Source organism: Symphalangus syndactylus, chromosome 23 (genome assembly GCF_028878055.3).
Source record: "Symphalangus syndactylus isolate Jambi chromosome 23, NHGRI_mSymSyn1-v2.1_pri, whole genome shotgun sequence".
Lineage (NCBI taxonomy): Eukaryota > Metazoa > Chordata > Mammalia > Primates > Hylobatidae > Symphalangus > Symphalangus syndactylus.
In genome coordinates this window covers 25,309,713-25,336,443 of record NC_072445.2, presented here as the reverse complement: position 1 = coordinate 25,336,443, position 26,731 = coordinate 25,309,713, and the positions used below count along the sequence as shown (strand labels likewise).

Genomic DNA, 26,731 nt, shown 5'->3' with positions numbered 1-26,731 from the left:
TCTCCCTGCTTCCTGGTATATTTCTGCTAAGTCTTTCCAACACTGAACCAAAAGGGCATTTGCTGCTGGAATTCTCCTTCATGCTCAGGGAGATCAAAAAGGAAGTAGAGAGAGAGAGAGTTTAGGAAGCCATGCCTGACTTATTTTACAGCCTTGATACCTATACTGGGAGTTCATTTATATTTGGTTCAGTCTGTTGTCCATTTCAGATTAGTTTTAAACAATCTCTGAAAATGTAGGTCCCAGATGGTTTATGAAAGGCAGAGATTTGGCAGTACTCCTGTCGATGTGGTTGCCCTTCACACGGGGTACCTCTGTTTAAGAGCTGTTTCAAAACATACAATGCAGTCACTAATGAATGCTCCTTCAGAATAAGGCTTCACCTTGTAAATTCATCTTTCCTATAATCCATGTTTCATATAGGCTATTTGTTTTTGAAATTTGGAATTTGCATTGTTTCAGGTTTAATAACTTGTTTCTTAATCCAAGAGAATCTTGTTTTCTGGAATTTTGCTTTTGCACATATGTAGCAGAAAGAAAAAACATTATATCATTCTTTTTTACTAAGAGCCGCACCACCTCCTCTATCCTGTCTCAGGGAACATAACAGAAGAGAGAAGTCCAAGCATGCTTCTTAATCACCATGATCCTTTTCACCCCAGATGGTAGTTTTCCTGCTTATTAAAAGATTGGTTAGGAGCGAGAGGGGGAAATAAGAGAAACGTTTCCTAAAATTGCACATGAAAGAAAACAAGTCCGTCAGTGGTTCAACTATCTTGGCAAGTTGATGAAAAATCACCAGGGGATGCAGTTAATGAGAGGCATTCCAAGCTAAATAAAACACGGCATGTCTCTTTGTTTTGGGACTGGGTCTGGGGAACCATGAATATTAAAAATTAATCCCATCTTGCCAGTCCACTGCAAAGAGCCTGCTGTGGGCGCTGACAAGTTTGAATAACTCACAGAAGGTTGATCACACAGCTGGTGGCTGCAGCTTTCTCATCCTAATCTGCTGCATTTCCTCTCCCCTCTCTTGCTTCTACTGACCACACTGGGGCCCGAGGATCAGCATGTGGGAAGCTTGATTTGGAAGCTCATTAATTTTTCACTTTGTCGTGTCTCTAGCCTGGTGGGTGACCAGGGGCCTGTTTCTCTTAGAAACGTACCATGTTATGTTGTGTCAGCTCAGAGAGAATCACAAGTGAAACCCTTTTTGAGGTTTAACCCCAAGCCTGCCCCACCACAATCTCAGGAGCTGGGAGGGAGTAATAAAGGAGTTGCTCTGTTTCCCATGGAAGTCTGGTAGAAGGATTACAGACTGAGTGGTGGCTCTTAGATTTCAGGTTGAAATAGAGAGGTGTGCTTCCTTATTTGGTTTGGACTCAGTTGTTCCAGCTGCCTCAGGTTCTAAACATCTGTGAAATAGGTCAATAACCACTACTGTACCTCACTAGGCTCCTATGATACAGTCCAGTTGAAATAATGTTGATATGAAGGCCTAGGGGCAGTGGTTGGCTGGGAGGGTGGGGTGGGGACTGAATGTTTGGCAGGTGTGTGTGTAACTGTATTAATCTTTATCTTTTGGTGCGATCAGAGCCAGTTCCCAAGCTGTGAAGTAACAACATTGTTATTTTGACCCCCTGACAGCACATATTTTCTGTGAACTATTTTCTAACCCTTTCCTTTAGACAGTGAGGAAACTAGCCTTCATGGCAGACTGTACAGCATATGGATCAATACTTAAAACCTACGCCTGGCAAGCCACCATCAGCTTTGTTGAAATGTCTGTTGATTCTCAATGTCTGGTTAAGGCTGTTGATTAACAACCGAGTTATTCTTTGGTGATATTCTCTCTGGGAAGGTAGACTCCTGAGGTGCTGGAAGCAGACCAAACAAAGCAATTTGCTGCTGTAATTTGTTTTGCAAACGGGAAGCACTGTAGGTTGTGTGGAATAGTGGTAGTCTAGGCATCTAGAAGGGATTGGGGGAGGGGAGGGAGGGGAGACTAGGTCTCTTCCTAGGTAAGTAATTGGCTCACAGGTCAAGCCTTGGTCTGGACAGTTCATCCTTAAGCTTTCCCGTTTCTTCACACTGGCCCTGCTGTGATTTCCTGATGGAGTAATGCGCTAATCTTAGACTAACACAGATGCCTACAGGTGAGATGGAGTTCCTGGGATTGCCTCATTCTCACCTCTCCTTCCAGACGGTGTATCAGTCTTCCCAGATTGGGCGACTCTATTCATTCACAAAAATTCGAATGTCATCTGCATACCAACCAGTCTATGCACAGAGACACAACAGCGACTCAGTCAAGCATTGTCCCTGCCTTTATGGAGCTTATGGTTAACAGAGGGTGTGCTTTGGGGACAGGGGGCATTGTAAGATGATTTGGAGTGCTACCGCCAGGCTTTCTCAGGCTCTCACTGCTCCCATTGAGGCTGCTTTCCTCCTCCTGGAAGAACAATGTTGCTTCCCATTCCTTGAATCTTTGGAGTCATTTCCCTCACAGCAGGTACCTTCAATTTCCCTAGTAAGCACCTCAGTTGTGTGCCTATCCAGCTTCTCATTTTTTGTAGCTTACTGATACCTACCAAGGTGCTGGCTGATAATGATTTAAAGTTTTGATTCAATTAAATAAGTGCATTCCTTTCTAGAAAAATCAAAATCCTCAAGGCCCCAAAACATCAAATTACAGCAATGGAATTAAAAGACTGACATTCTGCACAAAGACCTGTCTACCTTTCCTTCTAGTAAAATGTGTTCTTGGGTATGGAAGGTGGGCAGGTAGAAACAGGCTTGTCAAGGTTTGGACAATATGGTACAGAATAGAGGGCTATGTGACCTTAATCAAATTACCTCTACCTCATCTATAGGAGAAATATGATAATATCCATCATTTCTGTTTCATAGAAATATTACAAGGATAAAAAGAACTAGACAGATGTGAGGGTGACATGAGTAAATGTAACCATTTATTACCTTCAAGTAATGCTGTCTGAGGAAAGGCTTGTGCCTCCTGTGTTTGTGAATATTTTAATGACATGCTCACTTGTGGTACTATTTTCTAAACAGTTTTCCAAGGCGCAGACACCCATCGTTCACCAAGTTTATCCACCAAGTGGAGTTCCAGGTAAGAAATCTTCTATTAAAATAGGAACGATTGTGAATCTCTTTGCCAAAGCTTGTTGCAAACCTAGGTGAGTGGTTTTTATGAGTGGGAAAATTTAGCTTCTTCTTTGATGCTGTTTTGAAAATAAGAGTCAAACTCTGGTTCATTTTTAACGTGCTTTGGTTTTACCTCTGGGCACTTTTGCTCTATTACTTCACTGATAACAAAAGGAATCCAAACATGAAAAGAAAAAGAGGGCAGCAAAATCAAATGAGTTGATGTTGGAGACTGGAGGAAAGAGGAGTCATCCTTGCTTTTAACCTTATAATCATTCCCATAATAATAAACCTTTATTAAACTGTGTGCCAGGCTCCAGTCTAAGCTCTTCAGATATATTACTAGATCCTCACCAAAACCTGATAATAGAAGAGCTATTTTTATTCCCATTTTGCAGATGAAGAAATGAGGTAGCAAAAGGTTAAGAAATTTGCCGAAAGTCATATAGATAATAAATACCACAGCTGAGATTTGAACCAGACAGCCAGAATCCAGAGTGGCCCATATATCCACCATTCTGTCATGTTTTGAGTAGCACCGGATGCCTCTTGGAAGGTCATTAACTCTAGTCTTCATCTAGGGGTTTTGTTTATAAAGTTAGAGAGCACACAGATATATAAAAGCCAGGAGGATAGAAAAGAAGATTATATAAAGCTGGGGGATTTACATAAAAGAAGGGATTGCAACTGAGAAGTGGATTCAGGAATTGCTAAATCTGCCTTAAAACTAAGTACTAAACACAACTAGGATTATGTATAATTTGCTGTCTGATTCCTGCCAAATTCCTACCTTTATTTAAGGGTTTCCATTTGTTAGGGTTTCCAAAATGGTAAGAGCATGCTAAAAATTGCTAAATTTTTATTATAGTTGTGTCTAAATGCATAGACGGATCTTGTTGTTTTGATTGGCTCAACCACTCAAGCATGTCAAAATGAAGATCTAAGTTATTGAAAAGCGTTTTATATTTTCTGTGTTTGTGTGTGTAGACACAGATTACGTATGAGTGAATTTAAATTATATTTCAGAGAATATGAATTCGGCATGCTCTTACTCATGTGGGTTTTTCACAGATCTGCTCCTTTCCATTTGTCTGAATCATCAGGACCTGATATTTTATGAAAGAGGGATGTGGTCTGTGAAAATCACATGCAGACATGTGGGTCCCTGCTGCTCTGACGTTAGAAACTCCTGTGTAGATGGCAGAAGCCTTGTTAGGGTGAGGGATGAGGAAGCAGACAGCCATTAGAGGTGTGAAATGGAATATCAGCTGGCACCCAGATCTGCCAAGCCCATTTCTCCCACCAAGCTGGAGTTCTGCTCGGTGTCTCTTCCACCTTCTGGGGAAAGGATTGGTGGCTGGCTGGGTTGGAGTGGTCCCCCCTGGGCAGGATCCATACGACTGCCTCTTTGTAATCACTTTCCAGATGAATACTCTCATTTCATTTGGGAAGCCTGCCCAGTGTAGCAGCCAGGGAGATGCGGGAGGTGGTAGGGACACGAGAGACGACGCTGTCTGAGCAGTTTGGTTTCTATACGTGGTTAGCAGTCCTCACTAAGACATGGAATCCCCCAGCACCATGCTCTGGTGTGGCCATTTGTCAGCCTCTGCTGGCCATCTTTGTTTAGAAACAAAACAAAAACCCACAAAATTCCTAATTTCTACAATCTTCTGTTAGTTTTAAAATTGTGCTATCAAAGCTAGAAGTCATACTCACTAAGGCTAGAGAATCGATCGTTTAGCCCTATTAAAATTAGAATTATTCTGACAGATTTTTTTAGCAGTAACAGGAAACTTGAGACTCCGGGTTTCTGCCAACTCTGTGACCTTTGCCTGTCATTAGGTCATTCTACCCATGCACCTATAAAATTGTGGCTGTAATACCTTCTGAAAGGTTTCTATTGTTTTAGTGAGAGTCATCCAATGACTGCAGATGAAAGTCACTTCTTATTAATAACACACAAGTGCAGTAGGAAGGGAACATCTTTTTTGTCACATTCTTTGGTGGCATTCAGTGTCTATAAAGAGGCTCAGTCTTCTGGATTTCATGACCTCATGAGTCCCTCAGTATGCTTTTCTTTTCTATTCCTTGAGGTTTATCTCACTAACCAACATTCTCTTATCTCTAAACATTGTCTGTGATGGTTTAAGTACACACGGTTAAATATTCTAATCATTTGGAAGGCACATACTTGGGATCCCTGAAGACCCATCAGATTGTGTGATATGAGCCTCTTCACATCACATGTTCATTTTAGCAAGTGCCCAGAGGAAAGTCTCATGAAGCCTAGAGCACCCAAGGCACATTGTTCTTAAATCTTACTTTGGGTGGGTAGTCTCTACAGAGCCAAGGGAATGGAACAGGGCAGTGTATGGAGATGAGCCCCTCCTTTCTGAAACATTCACACTTTCTGGGACTGCGAAGAAGACCCATTATTCCTTCTATGCTCCATGCATAGAAGATTAAGTCTGTGATTGAAACAATTGCTTATTTTAGCTTTTATATTGTGTAATATTGATCACTAAATCATACCCTTGACCTTACTGTTGTACAATTTATTAAAAGTATTAATTTTCTGGGTCATGACCTGCTTTGCCATATTGAGTATATGTAACCGAAAAGAAACATGGTTTTTTATTATACATTGAGTTTGAGCTAAGTCCATTAAATTAAAAAAAATTCTTCTTCAAACAGGAAAACTAATACATATATATGGCTGGATTATCACTGGAAGATTGGAAAGTTTTGATTTTGATGCTGAGTACATTGATAGGTAAGTGTGTGTTTGTTTTTGTGTTTAACTAGTTACATACATGCTGCATGCCTTCCTGGGACCAGCTTCCCTGATGGCAATAAATTGTAAGCAGTTGGCACAGAATTGCTATTTTCCTCTTTGCAGTTTATGGTCCCTCATGAGCTGGGCTTCAGCAAACTTTGTTAATGTAATTGCAACTGGTCGATTAAGTTGGTCCATTTATTTACTGACAACTAGTCACTCTGGGCTCAGTGTGAAATGAACTGTAATTGCATCTGTGGATTTTCTTTTTGAATTCTCACCCTTCCTTCCTTTGTTCTCAGCCTGAAATAGATTCTTTATAAAATGATGTGTAAACCCAAAAGCCCATTATAACTTTCTTATTTGGTTGTTATCCATTTGTGCTTTAAAAATTGTATTAGTGGGATCAGAGGAAAACATGGACACAGGTATTGAAAGCCATAGAGCTTTTAATATTTTCTGGGAATAATTAGGATATCAACATGACTTTCTTCACTGGAGACGTGGTGGAAAGTGTTACTATTAAATCATCCACACTAGAGAGAGAGGAGAACAAGACAAAAAGTGTTGAAATTGTAGAGGCTGTAGGAAGCTCTTAGGCAACTGTAATCATTCAACAAATGAAGCAATTGTACTGAGCATTTATAAGGTGGAAGGAAAATAATCTTACTATATGCTTAGCTGCATAGATTCTATACATGGTGTCTAATTTTTCCTTCACTCTGGATGGGTTGGGGGCATCCTCTTCTGTTCTACTCCATCTGTCTGATTTTGCCCTAGTTCAAGAGAACATGATCTGATTACTCTCAGGATTTACATTTCTGGCATTAAGCAATGGTCAACTTACCTTACAAGAAAACTACTCTTCTTGTCGGGGGTAGAAACTCCTACTACATCCTTGGGAATGTGCCATATTTTGCTAGGTGGTCCCATCTCAGCCTTGGTCTGGGATACAGCCTTTGAAAGGGGGAATAAAGGCATAAATGCAATATTATCTCTGTGTAGAACGAATATAGCCAGTGTGGAGATGATGAAGGTTTTTTGGGAAGGGAGAAATATTTTCTGTTCAGTGTGAAAGCATGAGCCATGAGTGCATCGCTACTCTCTGCTGAGAATTTGACTTGACATCCGCCTTCAGCCACCTGCAATAGTGCAGACAAATCCGGAGGAGAGTGTTCATAGCCATGTTTCCTCCATGAGTTTTGTGAGGAATGTTTATTGGGAGCATTGCACAATTATCTCTGTCTTTTGTTTTCATTTTTTTTTAAATCCAGCCCAGTGATCTTGGAAGCTCAAGGAGACAAATGGGTTACTCCTTGCTCTCTTGTAAATAAGCAAACGGGAAGCTGGTGAGTGTCTTATTATCTTGCCAATGCATATGCTTGTAAGTTCTTCCACATGGATACAGCACACACACATTCTCTCTCTGTCTTTCTCTCCCCACTCTCCATATATCTGTTTTTTTAAAATATAAATCACACATAGCTATTTACTACCTTATCTTTAGACTACTGAAAAAGACACAGGGATTGATTCAAAGTGCATATTGAAGTGGATGCCAAAACCTTCCTTGAAAACACATAGCTAATACTTGTTAGGGGCTTACTATAGGCCAAGCTCTGCTCGAATGCTTTACATTGAAGTCACCCAATAATCTTGGGAGTATGTGTGGTTATTAGTCTCACATTAGAGATGAGGAATTTGAGACACAGAAAAGTTAAATAACTTGCACAAGTTCTCACAGACAGCAAGTGACAGACCTGGGATTTGAACCCTGTCTAACTAATCAGCCTCCAGAGTTCATGATCTTAACCACTATACTTCAGTGACTAGCCAAGGGAAAAAATAACTAAAAAATTTAGAAGTAAGTGTCTACACTCTCCAGTTTAAATACCCAATGTTTTGCTGGATTTTTGCTTCACTCTGGACAGGGTGTGTTGCTCCTCCTTTGAGGCCATTACAAGAATGACACTCTATGGTTTCACTTTTTCAGACTGGTGTATAGTAGAGCCAAATTCTGCACTTGTGTGTAGTCTTCCTTGTGTCTGCATTTTGTTTGCTCAGAATTGTCCTTTATGGGGTTCATACTTGATAACAGATTTTTTTAAAAATAAAGGTTTTGTTATACTTGTCATATGACACATTTGAAAAGAAAGGACCAAATGCTTAGGGTAATACTAGTTAGCACTACGGCAAATGCTTAGGGGATTACTAACTAGTATATATATATAGGGTAATACTAGTTAGTATTACCCTAAGCATTTGTCCTAATGAACTCATTATACCTTCTGTATCTACCATTTTCTCTGGCAAATTTGGTTTTCTTTTGCTGTCTACTTTCCTGATTAAAGAGTCAGATCTTCTGGTAGTGAGTTGTCTGGTCATTCTTACCTCTGTTTGTCTTTTCCTTAGTTATCCTATTCAGGAGGACCATGGTCTTGGGACTCTGCAGTGCCATGTGGAAGGCGATTACATCGGTCTGTTAGAGAAGTAACATAATTTTAAAGTCTTACCCATTTCTTTCTCTGTATCCAGACAAAAGCAATTGCAAGATTGGTTCTCATGAGGATAATAATAATAACAATAATTACTATTTGTTAAGAATTCCCTGGAAAACACTACTATATGAAACAGCTCATATAGAAACTAATTTAATGCTCACATACACCTGTGAAGTTGGTGGGATTATTTTTTTGGCTTTGCAGGTGAGAAAAATTGAAGTTAGTTACCAGTAAATCAATATTTAAATGATGCTCCATCTAACTCCAAGCCTGGGCTCTTCCCTGCTATGCAATACTACATTTGCCCTTTTATTGCTAGAAGTCCACATTGCTAATGATGCTAAACTTATGAGGTGTTTTTTTTTTTTTTTTTTTTTGCAGGGGGGAACCACTAAAGAAATTACAGGTTTGGGTGGTAATTTGATGATATTGGAGTCTTTGGGCTTATGAAAGCAATGGCCTGGCCCAGAAGATTCGTGCAGATTTCTGAGTTAATGTGTGTTTCTTTGTGTTACAGGCTCCCAGAACGTTAGCTTCTCAGTATTTAACAAAGGAAAGTAAGTAACTGGGTATAGAAATAGGCAAATTTGTCCTCATTTTATATGATCTTGCTTACTTTGTTTATCTTTTTATGATGGAAAATTTTAAACATAGACAAACAGAATAGTATAATGAGACCACATGTACCTCCTTGACTTTTTTTTTTTTTTTTTGAGACGGAGTCTCGCTCTGTCGCCCAGGCTGGAGTGCAGTGGCTCAATCTCAGCTCACTGCAAGCCCCGCCTCCCGGGTTCACACCATTCTCCTGCCTCAGCCTCTCCGAGTAGCTGGAACTACAGGCGCCTGCCACCACGCCCGGCTAATTTTTTGTATTTTTTAGTAGAGACAGGGTCCTCCTTGACTTTTTTACTTGGGTGAATAAAATTGTGTCCTCTGCACTAATCTGTAGGCAATGTGTGTTTCAATATGGTGGTGGTGCAGAATTTTGGGAATTGAATCTTAAGTAATTTCAAAGTACTGTAGGTTGAAAACTGTCACAAGTATCTTACAAGGAACCTGGTTTCATGAAATACATTGTACCATCTAGGAAGTGCCTTCTTGAAAATGGAAGGGGTCCACATTTTATCACACTTTGAAGTGATAAATCAGCATTCTGGAATTCTGAATCCTTACCTTATATTTTGCCCCTACATAATTTGACAGGTGTTTCTGTTAAAAGCATAGGGTCTAATTGATAATAATTGCATTGTAATGACGTGACAATTATAGCTATACAGCCCAAAGTATGGAGATTTTCTCTCTTTCTCATTTTGGAAGAAATAAAATTAATGTCTATTGAGTATTGACTATAGGCCAACTAAGGACTAGGCCCTCTCACACTCATCATTTCATTGAACATTTGGGACACCCTATGAAGCAGGCATTATTCCCATATGATAATTTTATATATCAGAAAACAACTTTGTCCTGTTGGTATTGTTCCTTAGTCATCCAAGGGAGCTGCTGTTTCAACTGTTCTAAAGATCAATAGAGGTTAGTTCCCAATCTTCCTTTCAGGCAGCCGACTAAAAAAATGCAATCCCAGTTGATATTTTCATTCAAAACAGAACTTTGTCTTTTTCGAAGGTCGATGGTCCACAAGAAGGCATGGCTGATCAGTGCTAAACAGGACCTTTTCCTATACCAGACACACTCAGGTACTATTCCCCTTCACCAAGTACCCCTTCCCTTGTGCCTCACTCAATGTTGGCCCCTCCTTCCCTATCTTTTCGCCATTTCTTGATGACCATTGACACCCAAAGCTGTCCCTACAATCATAGACAGCCTGGTGTTTTTGGTTGAGATTAAATTGCTTGTATCCGTGTCAGGTTTAGTTAATATATTAAAAAAGACTCGATAATAAACCTCTATACAAATTCTATGGGTATAAACTGAATAAAAGAAAGGAGAATCTTGCCTTATTCTGTCTTCTAAAAGTAAAAGAAAAAAGGTGGCACTTAAAAAATCTTAAAGCACATCTTTCCAGTTACTTTAACATCCATCTCTGAGCATTCATTCAACAATATGTGACTAATATTGATATTAAGCTGTTCTGTTGCCATCTGATGAGTAAACCCTCATAGTAAAAAAATGAATGTGAAAATTGGAAGCTTGCTTGGAATTGTGAACTCGATTTGGTAGTAGAAAGCTGGCTACTAAAGAATACTTAGATCCTAGAATGGAATACAGTCACACGGCCACTGAAGAAATGTCTGTGGGGGTAAGTTCAGATTCCAGAAGCAATCGAAATCTACCTTTGTCAAAAGTGCAATTCACAGGTCATGGAGAAAATGTCATTTACTCTCTAGATAGCCTAATCCTGCAACAGCTGCATTTTGACCCTGACTTTTCCTTTCTTTAAACAGTATTACTAGTCTGTTTGGGGTAAGTTTGAAGAAGCGCCCAAGGTAATGGTGATAGTGATAGCTGCTACGGGAAGAATGTCAGACCTTGTTAAATGTCTTACATACAATCTCAATATTTATTTCACTTAACTATGAGATGGATTAACATTAGCCCCATTTTACAGATAAGGAAACAGACTCAGATAAACAAAGTATCTTGTCCAAAGCCAAAGGTCTTAGTGCTAGAATGTGTAGTTCTAATTCCAAATCTTATGTCCATAGCCAATATATGGTGGGAAGCACCCTCTTCTTGCCACTCCATTCCAAGGTTTTTGTGAGCCTGCCCATCGCTATCAAACCCTAGACTGATTGATAGGCTGACAGGTATCTCTGACGACACAGCTCTTTTACATTTCCAGGGCCAATGTCTTCTTGGGATCAGGACTCACAGGCCTGAACTTCTTCACAGCAGAGCAGGCTGTGGGAAGAGAGGGTGTAGACAGCCATGAAGAGCCCTGGGCTGAGCTCCTCAGAGGCTGACATTCAATCACTAGTTGAGTGTGGTTAAGCCTTTTAAGCTTTTTGAGCCTTAATTAAGCATCTCTAAAATTGACAAAGTGGTGCTTATCCTTCTTATTCCAAAAGTCGTCTAAAGAGGTAGAGGAGCAAGAATCTTGGAATTCATCCAAAATTTCTCTTTCTTCCTCCTTTCCATATCCATTCAATCACCAATTTCTGCCAGTTTTATCTCTTATTTATGATGTATCTGTACAGCAACTGTCCATTTCTGGACCCCATCCCCTCTTGTGTTACATGCTGCAGTGATTTCTAGAGGCCCCGACTTGCCCTCTGCCCCTTCAAGCCCCTCCCCCGCATTCTCTACATCAAGCGTGTATCTGATGCATGGTTCCCTCCTACTCACCATCCTCTTATGGCTTGCTATCCCCTACTGGAAATGGGCCAAACTTCTGATGTCCTCCTTGTCTGTTTCTCCAGCTCTATCTCTGTCTCTCATACTCCAGCCACAGTTAACATGCACTGTGCAATTTCTTCTGTCCACACTCAGGCTATCTTCTGCTTTAAATGCCCTCTCCTTCTCCTCTTTGCTAGGCCACTTCTAATTCACCCTAAGACTCCAATTAGTGTCATCTCTAAACATTTTCTTCTACACCTCAATACTCCCATCCTACTCCCAAACTTCTCTGTTCTTTCATATACTCTCTAATTTCTCTGACCCAAGGTATTAAATGATAGTTTTGCATACGTGCCTTACCATGCTGATCTTCTCGAGGACAGGAACTATTTTGTATTCGTCTTTATATCCCTAGTACCATATAATAGGTGCTCTGTGAATGTTGAAAAAAATTATCAAATATCTACAACTATGTTGAAAGTTTAAGAACTTCATAAATTGTTTTGTTTTTGATCTGTGTAATTTTGAATGCATAACAAAAGAATGTGTTAATCTCTACGTAAAGCTGATACAAAATTCCAGTGCTAGTTTAAAAAAAAAAAGAAATTATAAAATAGTGGGTTAAAAGCAGGGGGTTATTATGGTTTAGCGGTGAATTTTGGTATCTGAGTGTAAGGGATCAATCTTTGCCTCCATATGTCTCCTCTGCTTTGTCTCATGGGCAAGACAAAAAGCAGTATAAAATAACCTCCTAAAATGTCTATTTTTCAGGGGTAACCATTCATCATTAGCTTTTGTACCTTCAGTTTACACAAAATGCAACTCCTCTTTTCTCTGGAGGGAATGAATCTTAGAAATGTCAAAGCTTGATCATAGGAGAGGAAAGAATGAGATAAAGCTAAATTCTGGGGACTATGTGTCATATTACTGTAGGTAATTTCTTTTTTTAAATTTTTTATTTTATATTTTCTTGAGACCGGGTCTCATTCTGTCACTCAGGCTGGAGTGCAGTGGTGCCATCTCAGCTCAGTGCAATCTCCGCCTCCTGGGTTCAAGCAATTCTCCTGTCTCAGCCTCCCAAGCAGCTGGGATTACAGGTGCACACCATGGAACCCGGCTAATTTTTGTATTTTTAGTAGAGACAGGGTTTCACCATATTGGTCAGGTTGGTCTCAAGCTCCTGACCTCAGGTGATCCACCTGCCACTCGCTTCGGCCTCCCAAAGTTCTGGGATTACAGGCCTAAGCCACTGTAGGCAATTTCAAACAATCAGGAGCAGCATGAAAGAACTGGGTATGAGGTGTGAGGTGCATGTGGGGAAGGAACATTCAGTGTGGGGAAGAGTGGGAGGGTTCTAAAGACAGTGAAATTCAGTCTTCTGCTTAGAGCAAATTACAGATTCATATGGGTGAACTGAAGCCTTTCCCAGTATACCCAAAGTTGATTCCTGCTTGTGTTGTAACTTACTGTTCCCTGACTTGTCAATATTGTCCTTGAGATCAGGAGACAGATTTTCTGAGAAAACGTCATGGTACCTAGGGGCTTTTGCTGATACCATGAATGACTCCACATTTCCCCTTCCTTTCAAATATTGATCCTCGATAATATATACTTCTGGTCTTTTTCTTATTATGTGCATTTTTAAACAGTTATTACTAGAAAAAAATTCAACTGTTGCTGGACTTAGAAAGTTAAAGTAAGAAATAAATTATTAATATCTCCTGTAGGTAATTTCTTTTTTTAAATTTTTTATTTTATGTTTTCTTGAGACAGGGTCTCGCTCTGTCACTCAGGCTGGAGTGCAGTGTTGCCATCTCAGCTCAGTGCAATCTCCGCCTCCTGGGTTCAAGCAATTCTCCTGTCTCAGCCTCCCAAGCAGCTGGGATTATATTATTATCTAGGTCATATTCTGGTCTATATTTGGAAGCTTACTTTTTTTTTTTTTTTTAACTCTTGCAGAAATATTATCTGTGTTTCCAGAAACTGGGAGCCTTGGGGGAAGAACAGACATCACAATTACAGGAGACTTTTTTGACAATTCTGCCCAGGTTACCATTGCAGGTAACTGTGTTGAAATAGCTGAAAATAGTTCATAGTTTTAGATGCTCTAGGAGATTATATGTCTGTATGGCATGGGGGATGCAGGAGGAAGCAAGCTTTGCCCCTTCTGACTTACCATGTTGGATAAGTCATGTGTTTGGTTGAGACCAGGTGGGATTTCGGTCCTACAGTACATGGGTACAGGAACAGAATGTCCTGTAGACACACTCACAATGCATAGGCAATTCCCTCAGGTGCCCCTATCTTGTGAGTGAAGAGAAAGAAAGAAATACAGCTCCTTCTTGACAAAGGTTTACTTCTACTGAAAACAGCCCCTCTCTTCACTCTCCCTTGTTAGCTATCTTGATATAGACAAGCAAGAGTGGGTGGGCATTTGCTATGCAGATTATTCTGGAAATCCCCCGCACCCCAACCTTGGCAAACAATTTTGAGGACCTGTCTAGAGCCTTTTGTTTTGCCAGGTCCTGTAGTAGGTGGGATGCTTCTGTAGTTGGTGACACCAAGGGTGTCCTCACACTGTCATGTCACACTTACCTCCCATGCTCAGCTAAGTGGTTTAGTACATCCCCAATGAAGAGCACTCCATTGCATGGCTTTCCTTCTGAATTCTCCAAGCTGCCCTATGCTCCACTGCTCTGCACTCTCTCTTTTCTCCTTCAATTGGGGTGACAACTTTTGCTATTCCATCCACACCCAGCCCTTTGCCTTAGAATAGGAGCCTGTCTACTTCAGTCTGGTCTTGCCATCACGTCTTCCCACTGCCTCTCTCTCTCTCTCTATATATATATATATATATATATATATAAAATTATACATACACCCACACACATATACATATACATGTATACCTGCACACACACACACACACACACAAATTTCTTTAATTCCCTTTAGGCATTCCTTGTGATATTAGACATGTGTCTCCCAGGAAGATTGAGTGCACCACTCGGGCTCCAGGAAAAGATGCGAGGCTCAGCACCCCTCAGCCAGGTAAGGAAGCCACCAGGGCTGTTCAATAAACTCTGAATATCTTTAATCATGATGGGCTGCCGAGTAGAAATAAAAGTATTTGAATTCTTTCTCATCTATTTGACTGGCTTACTCAGTGAGCCCTGGGTCCACGATATCATTGTCAAGGCTCTCCTTTCAGGAAGGCTCTTAGCTTTATTCAGGTGCTTAGTGACATTGCACTTCTAGCCCTAGCCAGCTGTATGGCCAGTGGCGTCCAGAAGAGACCATGGTCTAGAAAGCATAACTGCCCTCAAGATATTGTTATAGCTACTGGAGGAAACCCCCAAACTGCCCGCCTTCGTTCAATGGGTCAGTTGCACGTCCACTGGCTAAGAAGACAGGAGCATTAGAGTGTGCTCTGCTATGCTCAAAACAACAGCATTAGACAAGGCCGGAGAGTAGGGCACAATGGGATGCATTTAAATATGAATTTTTCTCCCCTGTGGGTATCTGTCTGCTGCTTTGAGAAACAGGGATATATTGTGATGTTGCCACCAGGCTATGCCTGAAGTGGGCAGCAATGGAGGAGGCAAGGGAGCTTCCAGCTGTCCTTCTCTGTTTAAAGCATCCACCCTACAGCAGCAAATTAAGAGCACAACACTGGATCACTTTTCTGCTGAGCATTAGAACTGAAGGCTCAAGTGTAGTCAGGGATGAAGGGCAGTTGGTATGTTACCCAGCCAAGAACCACAGGCTGCACATCTGTGTCCAAGGGGCTGACTTAATGGTTAAACTACAGGCAGTGAGAGTCAACCCCAGAGGCACAGCACCTACAAGGAAAGTTGCCCAGCAGGGGAAGAAACCTTTCTAAAGAAAGGGCATTCAGGTGTGAAAATGCATGCAAAGTTTTGGCTTGAGAATTCTCCAGCTCCCAGATCGGCAGTTTTTACTCAGGGAAAGCTTCCATCCGAGGAAACAAAACTACTGAAACAAGTAATCGAGATAATGTGTGTTTCCTGTCAGGAAATAGAGAGTCTGCTCCCTTTTTGAGTATTTCCTGCTTTAGCTACTTGAGTAGTGGTAGGATAACTTCCTGAATGCAGCTGGTTTGACAGTTAGTGATGTCCTTTATGAAGGGCTTTTGAAGTTTCTTCCACAGAAGCTGGGCGAATTACTACGGAAACCAATTGTTCTCAACCAGGGGCAATGTTGCCCCTCCGGGGACACGTAGCAATGTGTAGAAACATGTTTGGCTGTTAGACCGGAAGTGGTGGTGGTGGTGATCATACTGACATCTAGTGGGCAGAGGCCGGGAAGGCTGCTAGACATTCTGCAATGCACAGGACACCCCCTCACAACAGTTACCCAGCCTAAAATATCAATAGTGCTGGGGTTGAGAAACCCTAGTTTAAAGTAATATTTTCAAAATATACTCTTACTTTTCTGTTTATTCCTTATCCACCTCTCCCTTTTAGGAGTTGTTGAGGAACAACAGTATTAGTTTAAAATAATAATTACCATAATTACCTTTATTGAGCACTTACTGTATTCCAGGCTCTTTGAGTATATATTTTCCCTTGGTCCTAGTGTATTATTGCTATTTTATTATTGGTCCCATTTTGATGCATGAGAAAATGAAGACGCAAGAACATCAAGGAATTTGCTCAAAGCTACACGTCTAGCTGTGATTCCAGAGTTTTACCCTCAGCCCAAGTTAGCATTCAATATTGATTGTACCTGTGCCTTTGGCCTCAGGGTTTGCTTAATACAAAATACAAATTAATACAATATCATTTAAAATGTCACATAATAGCAGCATGCCACATATTTGGCTCTGTGTGCAGGTCCACAAATTGAGGCCATGACACTTGAGAAACTTAAGGATTGCCAATGTTACGGGAAAAAAAAGGACTTTAAAGAATTGAATTTCACAGCGGAACTGGGCCTTAAAAGATACTGAAGGCCGGGCGCGGTGGCTCACGCCTGTAATCCCAGCACTTTGGGAGGCCGAGGCGGGTGGATCACGAGGTCAGGAGATCGAGACCATGGTGAAACCCCGTCTCTACTAAAAATACAAAAAATTAGCCGGGCGCGGTGGCGGGCGCCTGTAGTCCCAGCTACTCCGGAGGCTGAGGCAGGAGAATGACGTGAACCCGGGAGGCGGAGCTTGCAGTGAGCCGAGATTGCGCCACTGCACTCCAGCCTGGGCGACAGAGCGAGACTCCGTCTCAAAAAAAAAAAAAAAAAAAAAAGATACTGAAGCCCACTTCCGGCTTTGGGAAGCACAAGGCCAAGCCACGTCACATTGTCCTCCTTTTACTCAGCCTCAGCTTCTGTTTGCTCATTCACATTTTCTCCAGGACTTGATTCTCTTCTCTAGGCACTCTTGCTAAAAAGGCTAACTCCTAACCCATGGAATGTTTACTGCTTTCCAGAACATTTGTATTTCATATTAACTACAGAACCTTTCATATAACTACTCTATCTGGCTCCAGGTTGACTCACCTTTACAGGTAGCATCTGGGTCATCTTTCACCTTGTAATTTGAAATAAAGTAGTTCCCCAATTTGGGAAGGTGTGCCCTGTAATGTTTATGAGATCTACATGTCTTACAGGCAATCGAGGGCTTCTTTTTGAAGTTGGAGATGCTGTTGAGGGATTGGAACTGACTGAAGCCACCCCAGGGTACAGGTGGCAGATTGTCCCTAATGCCAGTTCTCCATTTGGGTTTTGGTCAAAGGAAGGACAACCTTTCAGGTATGTTGTAGGAAAAGTCGGGGAGCCCACATCAAAAGCACCTTTACTAACCTAGGTGAGGCTAGGAGACAGATAAGGAAGGTATCGAGATTTCCAGGAATTTATAACACTAACCAATTCAACAACAACAGAGTTTGAGAGTATTCTCAATCAGTGTTGGTCATGCTAGTGCAGGGACAAATTTTGATCAATATGTAAAATGTATTTTCCACAACTGAGTTTACAATCTGTTTTGGAGATGATTATCAGTGAACATTGAGCTGAGCAGGCCGAGAGACTTGAAAGACAGCAGAGTAAAACATGCTTTAGATACATGGTTAAGAGGTAAAACTAACATCTGGTTGATGCCAAAGAAAGATCCAAGAATTTGCCTTTGGGTACATGAGGGAGCAAAGTCTAGGCAGCATTCTGTAGGAACAACCTTCCAGTGCTGAAGGTCAACCCAATGGCCCTTGTATAGCAGGGGAAGCTCTTGCAGGTTCTGTGAGACGTTGTTTTCAGTAGTAGTGATGGCATCATGATTCTAATTTTCCTGTTTAATGGTGTGTAATTCCTTTAGTCTTTTTAGTCCCTTCAAGGATGTAGCCAAAATTTCTAGTATTCTAAAGTAAGCTTAACAATATAAAAGCTTGAAAATTGCTTAGACACAGTTTCCTTAGTGTGTTCTCAGTGTATATGTTGAAGGATGGATCCTTTACTGAACGACGGATCTCTTTTCCCTTTGAAATCCCTCTTAGAGAGGATGGCTGTGACTCATGAGTGTGAATTTCAGCCAGTCTGTGACCTCCTCCAAATATTTTACCATTTTTACCATTGAAAGTAATGGCAAAAACCACAATTACTTTTGCACCAGTCTAATAGATTTCAACTCAATTGTGTAGTGAAAAGCTTAGAGAATTTTTAGGCATTGAATAAGCCAAGTAGGGTTGGTAATCTGTGAGCAGGAAAGTGTCTCCTGAAGCCTTACTTACTAGGTACTTAACCATGAGTTTATGGTTTTAAAGTAGCAGTTAAGGCTGGATGCTATGGCTTGAGCCTGTAATCCCATCTACTTGGGAGGCTGAGGCAGGATCGCCTGAGTCTAGGAGTTTGGGACTAGGCCCTGTCTCTAAAAAGTAAAAAATAAAAAATTAGTCACGTGTGGTGGTGTGCACTTGTAGCTACTTGAGAGGCTGAAGTGGAGAATTGTTTGAGGTCAGGAGTTTGGGGCGGCAGTGAGCCATGATCACACCACTGCACTCCAGCCTGGGCAACAGAGTGAGACTCTGTCTTTAAACAAAGAAACAAAGAAACAAAAATGTGGCGGTTAATTTTTGGTCCATTGTAGCACCTAATAATTCATCTTTATCATAGTTTTTAACGACCATTTAATAATGTTCAAAGGAAAATCTTTCAGCTACATTTGGTGTATTTGGGAGTGTTAAGGAGTGAGTCAGCCTACCCCAAAAGGCAAAAGAACATTTCGACTTCTATAGTAGGTCTTGCAGGGTATGTCCCTTTAACTGCCATTTTGAGGAACCACAAGCCAGGTAGTAACTAATTTTCCATTCCCTCTCTCATTAATCTCTTTAAAATATAAAAATTTTAAATTAAAAAATTAAAATATTTATTTATTGGTAAGTTAATGTAATTATATTGTGGACCTTTAAAATAGTTATTTTTGAAGCTATTTTTAGGTATAAAATTATCTCAAAAATAAAGATAATGCATATACATTAAAGAAAAATTTAAAAACATCTTTATATTGATCTGAAGATTTAAGAAAATAGCATTATCAGAAAATATTCTTGGTATTTATTTACACAGTCTAATCAGTTCCTTAACTATATCTGCCTATAATATTAGGTTGCTGGAATTTAAATATTAAAAATATGATCTTTTAAAAAATGTTTTATGAAATTGCCTGTAATCTTCTTCAAAGTTGCATTTGATGGGTTTTAATTTGAAACTGTTGACATTTTGAATTGACGCTTATCCGTGGATCATAATATTTTTAATTAGAAAAATACTCTCTGCAGGTGTTGAGGTAGCTGGTAAGCTCAGAGCAAATTCTGATAAGCAATCTGTCTTTATTTCTAATAATAAGAATAATATTTACTATAGGTTGAGCTTCTACCATGATCCAGGGCCTGCAATAGCTGTGTTAGGTGGTTTTATCAGCTAAGCCTCCGTATAGCTGTGTGCTGTGGCTACAACTTTCCCAAACATGACACAACAGCAAGGGGATTTGTGTCCAATGTAGAGATGTTTTGGGCTACTGAGACTAGGCAGGTGCTATATCTCTTTCTAGAATATTCTGGACAATCATGTGGCATAAGAATCAGGTTGTTCTTCATTACCATAAAAGAACACAAAGGACAAGGGCAGACATTTGTTGGTTCAGTGATTCAGGCCTTGGTTACTCTTGCTTGACTCTATGTTCTTCCACTTTACAGAGCACGGCTCAGTGGGTTCTTTGTGGCTCCAGAGACAAATAATTACACTTTCTGGATTCAGGCAGACAGCCAAGCTTCCTTGCATTTCAGCTGGTCAGAGGAACCAAGGACTAAGGTATTCACTGTCTTCTCATTTTCCTTTTCTCTGTTGCCAGTCCTATACCCATGAAGAAAGAAAGAATCAAAGTTAAGGCTCTCATGTTTTACAGATAGTTTAACATGCCATTGGATGATCAGGAACTTTAATTGTTGAAAAAGAATTTGTTTGAATGTGAACCTACTATTTATTGAGCATTTACTGTAAGCCAAATATTATGCTACATCTTTTATAGACCTTGTCTCTAGTTTTCACTGCATCTGTGCAAAATGTATGTATGTATGTATGTATATATGCATATATATTACGTATGTGTTTGTGTGTATATACACATATATACATAAAGATATATATATGTATCTTTTCCACATGAAGAAATTGAGGCTTAGAAAGATTGTGTGGGCCAGGTGTGGTGGCTCATGCCTGTAATCTTAGTGCTTTGGGAGGCTGAGGCAGGCAGATCACTTGAGCCCAGGAGTTTGAGACCAGCTTGGGCAACATGATAAAACACTGTCTCTATTAAAAATACAAAAATTAGCCAGGCATGGTGGTGCATGCCTGTAGTCCCAACTACTTGAGGGGCTGAGGCAGGAGGATCACCTGAGCCTTGGGCAGTTGTGGCTGCCACTGCACTCCAGTCTGGGCAACAGAGTGAGACCAAAAAAAAAAAAAAAAAGAAAGAAAGAAAAAAAGAAAGATTGTGTGCCCAATCCACTTGGATAGCAAAAGGCACGTTCAGGATTCAACCCCAAATTTACCTGACTCCAAAACTTGTGCCTTTTCCACTAATTTTGGGTGGAGATGTAGGCAGCTATATGTAGGAATTCCCCATCAACACTGAAGGATAAGAAAAGATGCCTTTAACAGCAGCCAAAATGCACTTATGCTATTGACAAAGAATCACAATATTTTCCTCAAATTATTACTATGTTTCTCTGAAATTGATTTGCTAGTTTATTGGAGAAATGTCATAGATTTTGATGTGATCAAGTCATTCCAGGTCTCTGAAGGGCTTAATACTACCTTCTCCATAGTGTCATGTAATCCTAGGGTTTAGGTTGGTTGTACCTTCTCTGAACATGGCCCATCCAGTCTCATTTGAGTACTACTCAATTGAAATATATATATATATATATATATATATATATATATATATATATATATATGATAGATAGATAGATAGATAGATAGATAGAGAGCTGGAGAAGCATAAATAACCACAGGGCCTAGGTAACTGGGTTATGTTATGTTAAAAGGCAGACCAGTTCAAAACTGTCTTGTTAGTAGCAGTTCAGACACTTAGTGTCTGAGAAAGAGATGCCTGGAAGCTTCATAGTATGGATCATGTTATGCTTATTTGGGCACAGGTGAAAGTGGCCTCCATCAGCGTTGGCACTGCTGACTGGTTTGACTCCTGGGAGCAGAATAGGGATGAAGGGACCTGGCAGCAGAAGTCTCCCAAGTTGGAGCTGTTGGGTGGAGCCAAGTATTACCTGGAAGCAGAGCATCATGGGATAGCCCCAAGCAGGGGGATGAGGATTGGTGTCCAGATTCACAACACCTGGCTGAATCCTGATGTGGTCACCACTTACCTACGGGAGAAGCACCAGATCCGAGTCCGAGCCCAGAGGCTTCCAGAAGTACAGGTCTGTGTCTCTTCCCAGTCCCATGGAGCTGAACTCTGGAAGGAATAAAGTCCCACGTAGCAGGAGCACTGACTGGGAGCCTGGGGACCTGAGGGGTCATTATAACCTTGCTGTCAAAGAAATAGGATATCTCTTTAACAGCATTGTGAAGATGTTTACCAAAACGTGATGTCTTATTCCTGAGATTATCTTACTTATTGAGTCAGTTTTAGGAATTTAAGTTCCAAGTAAGTCTTCTTTTAGAGACTTATTTCCCAGAAAAGAGACAAGGTCCTCTAAACACACGCCCGACACGTGTGCATGCATGCATGTGAGCATATACACATTAAATTCCGTAATTTTTGACTGATTCAGGTCCTATTTCCCTATAGGCTGTGTTTTCTAAGTCTACTTTGAAAATGTCATGTCCTTTAGGTCTCTGAGCTGTGCCCCATATTTTTGCTGAAGAGTTTTTATGTATTACAGTTTTTTGTTGTTCACTTTTTGGTGTACAAAGACAAATCAATATGAACTCTGCCCTCTAAAGCTTACAGTCTAATAGTAAAACATGTACACAAATAACCATAGAACGAGGTAGAAAGTAACAAGTGATTTAAGAGATTAAAAGCTGGCCGGGTGTAGTGGCTCACGCCTGTAATCCCAGCACTTTGGGAGGCCAAGGCGGGCTGATCACAAGGTCAAGAGATCGAGACCATCCTGGCCAACATGATGAAACCCCGTCTGTACTAAAAATACAAAAATTAGCTGGGCATGGTGGCATGTGCCTGTAATCACAGCTACTTGGGAGGCTGAGGCAGGAGAATTGCTTGAACCAGGGAGTCGGAGGTTGCAGTGAGCCGACATCACGCCACAGCATTCCAGCCTGGTGACAGAGTGAGACTCCAACTAAAAAAAAAAGCTGCATAGAACTTACTCAGTAGCAAAAGTATAATGTGCCCTACAGGGAATGTGTTGATGTGTTGGAAGCAAAGCAGAGACTGCATAAGCCTCCAAGAGAGGGTGCATGCCATGGAGTTGCTTCTGCCTGCTGGGCTACCCTTGGGAGAAAGCAATTGGTGAGAGGGGCTGAAAGTGCAGCATTCAGTGGCAACTGTTACATCTCATACTCTCAATCAAGGGGCACAGATAAATAGGGAGACTGACATCTCTATTATTCCAACAAAAATTCTCATTAGGTGATGATGCTGTGTTCCTCAGAGATTTCTGAATGTTAAAGCATTGAAAAGTTAAAATTATAATAAAAAGGAAATAGCAAGCTGAGGAGGAATGTCCTGTGTTCTTAGATTGTCTCTCTGGCTTAATTAGCACTGTCATTTAGTCTTGTCTCTCTTGACTTTTGTAGGTGCTGAATGTGTCAGGCAGAGGAAACTTCTTCCTTACTTGGGACAATGTCTCTAGTCAGCCAATCCCTGCAAATGCCACAGCCCATCTGGTGGGAGACTTCTTCAAAAAATGAGGGATGGGGGTGGGAGAACTGGGGGTGGTCTTTATGCTCATGATATAAATTCCTGGCATTTTTTCCTTTGTAATAGATTCAAACAACCATTGAGGAGTTACTTGCAGTAAAATGCAAACTGGAACCCCTTTGGGCTAACATCCTTCTCCGGCTTGGATTCGAAGGAGGTGCTGTCCCTGGCTTCACACATTCTGATTGTCTTTTTCATCATGGTCTTCTTTCTTGCTATAAAATGAGAACAATCCCCATTTCCTCTCCAAGGTGATAACAGAGTAAAAAAAAAATATGAAACCTGGATTTGGACACTGAGTGGCTGAGGGACTGCACTGCACTGTGCTTGGGAGGGTGATGCTCGGTGGGCGTCGATAGAAAGGAAAGGCATTCCTCCTGGGCTGTGAGGTAGAGTGCAGCACCCTCCTATACGCCCCATGCCACACGGTGGGAAAAGGTCAAAGACATAGGTGAGAAACATGCAAACATAGCCAAAACCATACTAATCTTCTTCAAATTACATCTAAAGGAATTACTACTTAAGAAAGTAGTCTTAAGAAATTCTTAAAATGTGAGGGTATGTTTTTAAAACTACTAAGGTGAACTAAATTCTAGTTATTTTTGAACACCTCTTCCATCTTGATATTCCTTGTCTTTTTGCTTCTCAATAGTTTTTCATATCCTGCTACACAGAGAAAATGCTAAAGGATTTTCAAGGCTCCAGCAACACAGAATGAGTTTCTTATAGCTGGAGCCTTCAAGCCAGGGGTGCTGAGCACTCATGCTGTGGCCAGCTCTCCCAGGGCTGAGGGGCCCATATCATGGTGAACAAGACAGCCCCTACAACAAAGAATTATCCAGCCCCTAAAATATTAATAGTGCTGAGGTTGAAAACTCCTGCTCTAAAGTCTTCTTGTGCCAACGACTTTGTCCCTAACTGAGTTAGAGGCCAAGGATGCTGGGGAGTTAGAGTTGAGGAACTGAGGCTCAGAGAGGTTGAGTTACTTACTCAAGGTTGCACGGGTAATTGGGTTAGAACGGGGGTTTTCTTAAGTGAGATACTCTAAAATCCTCATGCACACATATCAGGAAGCTCTGTCTTGTTTAACAGCTATGCCTGTCTTTCTATTTTATCTGAACTGCATCCAGGCCCAGAAGTTGCCAACTCTGACGGGGACCTCACCAGTGGGATGGAGCCCTTCTGTGGCAGGTTCAGCCTCCGTCAGCCTCGACACCTTGTCCTAACGCCCCCGGCTGCCCAGAAGGGCTATCGGCTAGATCAGTATACACACGTGAGTAGCAGTCTTTGTGCTTCTGGGTCAGGTGGGTAGGTATTGGTATTGCTCTGTGGATTCGAGACTGAAAACTCAGAAGCACAAAGGAATGATTGCCGTGATCTGCCCAGGCTGTTTCAGGCTGAGGTTCTAGGTCTCTTGACTGCTGTTTCAGGTATGAACGGACACCACTGGCCCCCACTTGTGTGTTGTTACCTGGAAATGCCTTTGTATTAGCTGTGAGACTTGTGAAACTTTATTTGCTACAATATTTTCTTTGATCTCTAAGAGTGCAGACTGTGTCATTGGACTATCTGGTTTTAAATCCTGATTCCACACCCAATGTGCCTTCCAAGTCTGTCTTAAGTACAGTATGCCTTCATTTACTCATCTGTAAAATGGACAGTAATGTGGCCTATCTCTCAGGACTGTGGTATAGATTAAATGAGATAATCTAGTAAAGTACCTGAACAGTTAGGACCCAGTGAAGGCTAATTATTGTTACTCTAGTTATCATTATTGATGGATTGAATTGTCTGATGCATTTCACAAACACCTCTAACATCCTTTGCTTCGATAGCTCCACCACCCTTGTAAAAGAAGTGCAGCTGATTTGCCCTTTGGGAACCAGAGTGAGTTTTGCTGGAGTGGTGGAGCTCATGGCAGTAGTTTCTAGTCTTTTCCCAGTTGGGCTGCTGTGGGAGTTGGGGCTAAATGGTTCAGGCTTGAGCTCCTCCCTTCTTCAGCCTCATCTCTTCTGCAGGGGCACCCCGTGGAGGTGATTTTGCCCCCCCAGGGAAGAGTTGGCAATGTATGGAGACAGTTTTGGTTGTCGCAACTGGGGAAGTGCTATTGGCATCTGGTGGGTGGAGGCCAGGGAAGCTGTTGAACATCCTATAATGCACAGAACAGCCCCTACGACAAAGAATTATCCAACCCCTAAAATATTGATAGTGCTGAGGTTGAAAACTCTTGCTCTAAAGTCTTCTTGTGGCAACAGCTTTGCCTCTAACCTGAGTTAGAAACCAAGGATGCTGGGGAGTTACAGCTGAGGAGCTGAGGCTTGGAGAAGTTGAGTTACTTGCTCAAGGTTGCACGGGTAATTGGTTGTCTTAAGTGAGATACTCTAAAATCCTCACTGCCAAGCACAGTGCTAAGCATTTAAAAACTCTGTTTAATGACATTTTTTTGGTCTCAGAAAAGGTATTTATTGTATTTTTCCTTAGCTTTATTTAGGTAGGGAAATAACAATTTAAGTTATTTGTCTCTGGCTATACTGGTAAGCTCTGGAAGGGCAGGAACTGGGTCGAGTCTCTCAGAGCCTATGGTGGGGTTCTAGGGATGTGGACTCCTCACTACGTATTGTTTGAATGACTGCTTCTTGCACTAATAGAACTGAAGGACTTATTTGGTGTCCATAGTTGTGTCTTGCATACAAAGGCCACATGAACAAGATCCTGAAGATGACTGTGTCCTTCACAATCGGCTTTCAAAACATGGTAAAGAACACCACCTGTGACTGGACTCTCAAGAGGACCAGCCCCGAGAGGTAGCTAATTGGTGGGGAGACGTGGTGGGAATTCGGTCAGCCGGGAGGATTCGCTCTCTTGGGGACAGTGACCCACCTGAGGCACTAATGGTCTTATATTTGGGTCTCGTATACTAATACGGGGATTTGAATATATTTTATTTGACAAAAAAGTTTGACTCCAGAGCAGTTAGTTGTTAAGAATATACTACTCCCTTGAGGGAGTCTGACATTTCTCATAGGAATAGAATCGTAGAACAGCGTAGTTGGGGGAGACCTTAGAGAACATTCTTTGACATGACAGAAAGAGGAAATTTGGGGCCCCAAGAATTTGTGATTCATAAAATTCATTCAGCTAGTGACCCTGGAATAAAATTCGGCCGTCTTGATCCCTTGATTCAGTGCTTTCCACATAATTCTCATGGGTCTTGTAAATGGTCTTAAACCTAAATGAAACTGGTAATGTCCAGAAGTACCAATATTCTCTGTGTTTATAGCCTAACATTATAATTTGCTTAAGACACACAGTTAAACTGTAATTTGAAAATGCTGCTGACATTGCATGTCATGGATGAATGATTGACTTAAAAGGTGACTGTTAGTGATATATCCAAGGCTGAGCTGATCCGACCTTGGGTGGGGTGTTTGTACCCATGGCACCCAGGACTGCTTGGGTGCAGGGGTTCGTGGGGTCTCTCTCCTGGCTGCATAGCCCACAGGCCCCCCAGGTTGGGAATAAGGGCTCTAACGGGAGAGGGCTGCAAGTGCTCCCTGAGAGCCCAGTTCTGCTCCGTGC

The 26,731-nt window shown here is 41.3% G+C and overlaps 1 protein-coding gene across 1 annotated transcript in view; it reads left to right on the top strand.

Annotated features, from left to right (window-relative positions):
- PKHD1 (PKHD1 ciliary IPT domain containing fibrocystin/polyductin) overlaps positions 1 to 26,731 on the top strand; it is a 462,062-nt gene that overhangs the window by 5,544 nt on the left and 429,787 nt on the right. Inside the window, exons 5-19 of the mRNA XM_055263099.2 lie at positions 3,073 to 3,130; positions 5,860 to 5,938; positions 7,216 to 7,290; positions 8,354 to 8,418; positions 8,960 to 8,999; positions 10,069 to 10,139; positions 13,699 to 13,800; positions 14,695 to 14,790; positions 17,367 to 17,508; positions 19,944 to 20,058; positions 21,408 to 21,686; positions 23,029 to 23,118; positions 23,219 to 23,309; positions 24,283 to 24,425; positions 25,829 to 25,956. Of these exons, the coding sequence (XP_055119074.2) occupies positions 3,073 to 3,130; positions 5,860 to 5,938; positions 7,216 to 7,290; positions 8,354 to 8,418; positions 8,960 to 8,999; positions 10,069 to 10,139; positions 13,699 to 13,800; positions 14,695 to 14,790; positions 17,367 to 17,508; positions 19,944 to 20,058; positions 21,408 to 21,686; positions 23,029 to 23,118; positions 23,219 to 23,309; positions 24,283 to 24,425; positions 25,829 to 25,956 (1,574 nt within the window). The remainder of the gene's footprint in view (positions 1 to 3,072; positions 3,131 to 5,859; positions 5,939 to 7,215; positions 7,291 to 8,353; positions 8,419 to 8,959; positions 9,000 to 10,068; positions 10,140 to 13,698; positions 13,801 to 14,694; positions 14,791 to 17,366; positions 17,509 to 19,943; positions 20,059 to 21,407; positions 21,687 to 23,028; positions 23,119 to 23,218; positions 23,310 to 24,282; positions 24,426 to 25,828; positions 25,957 to 26,731) is intronic.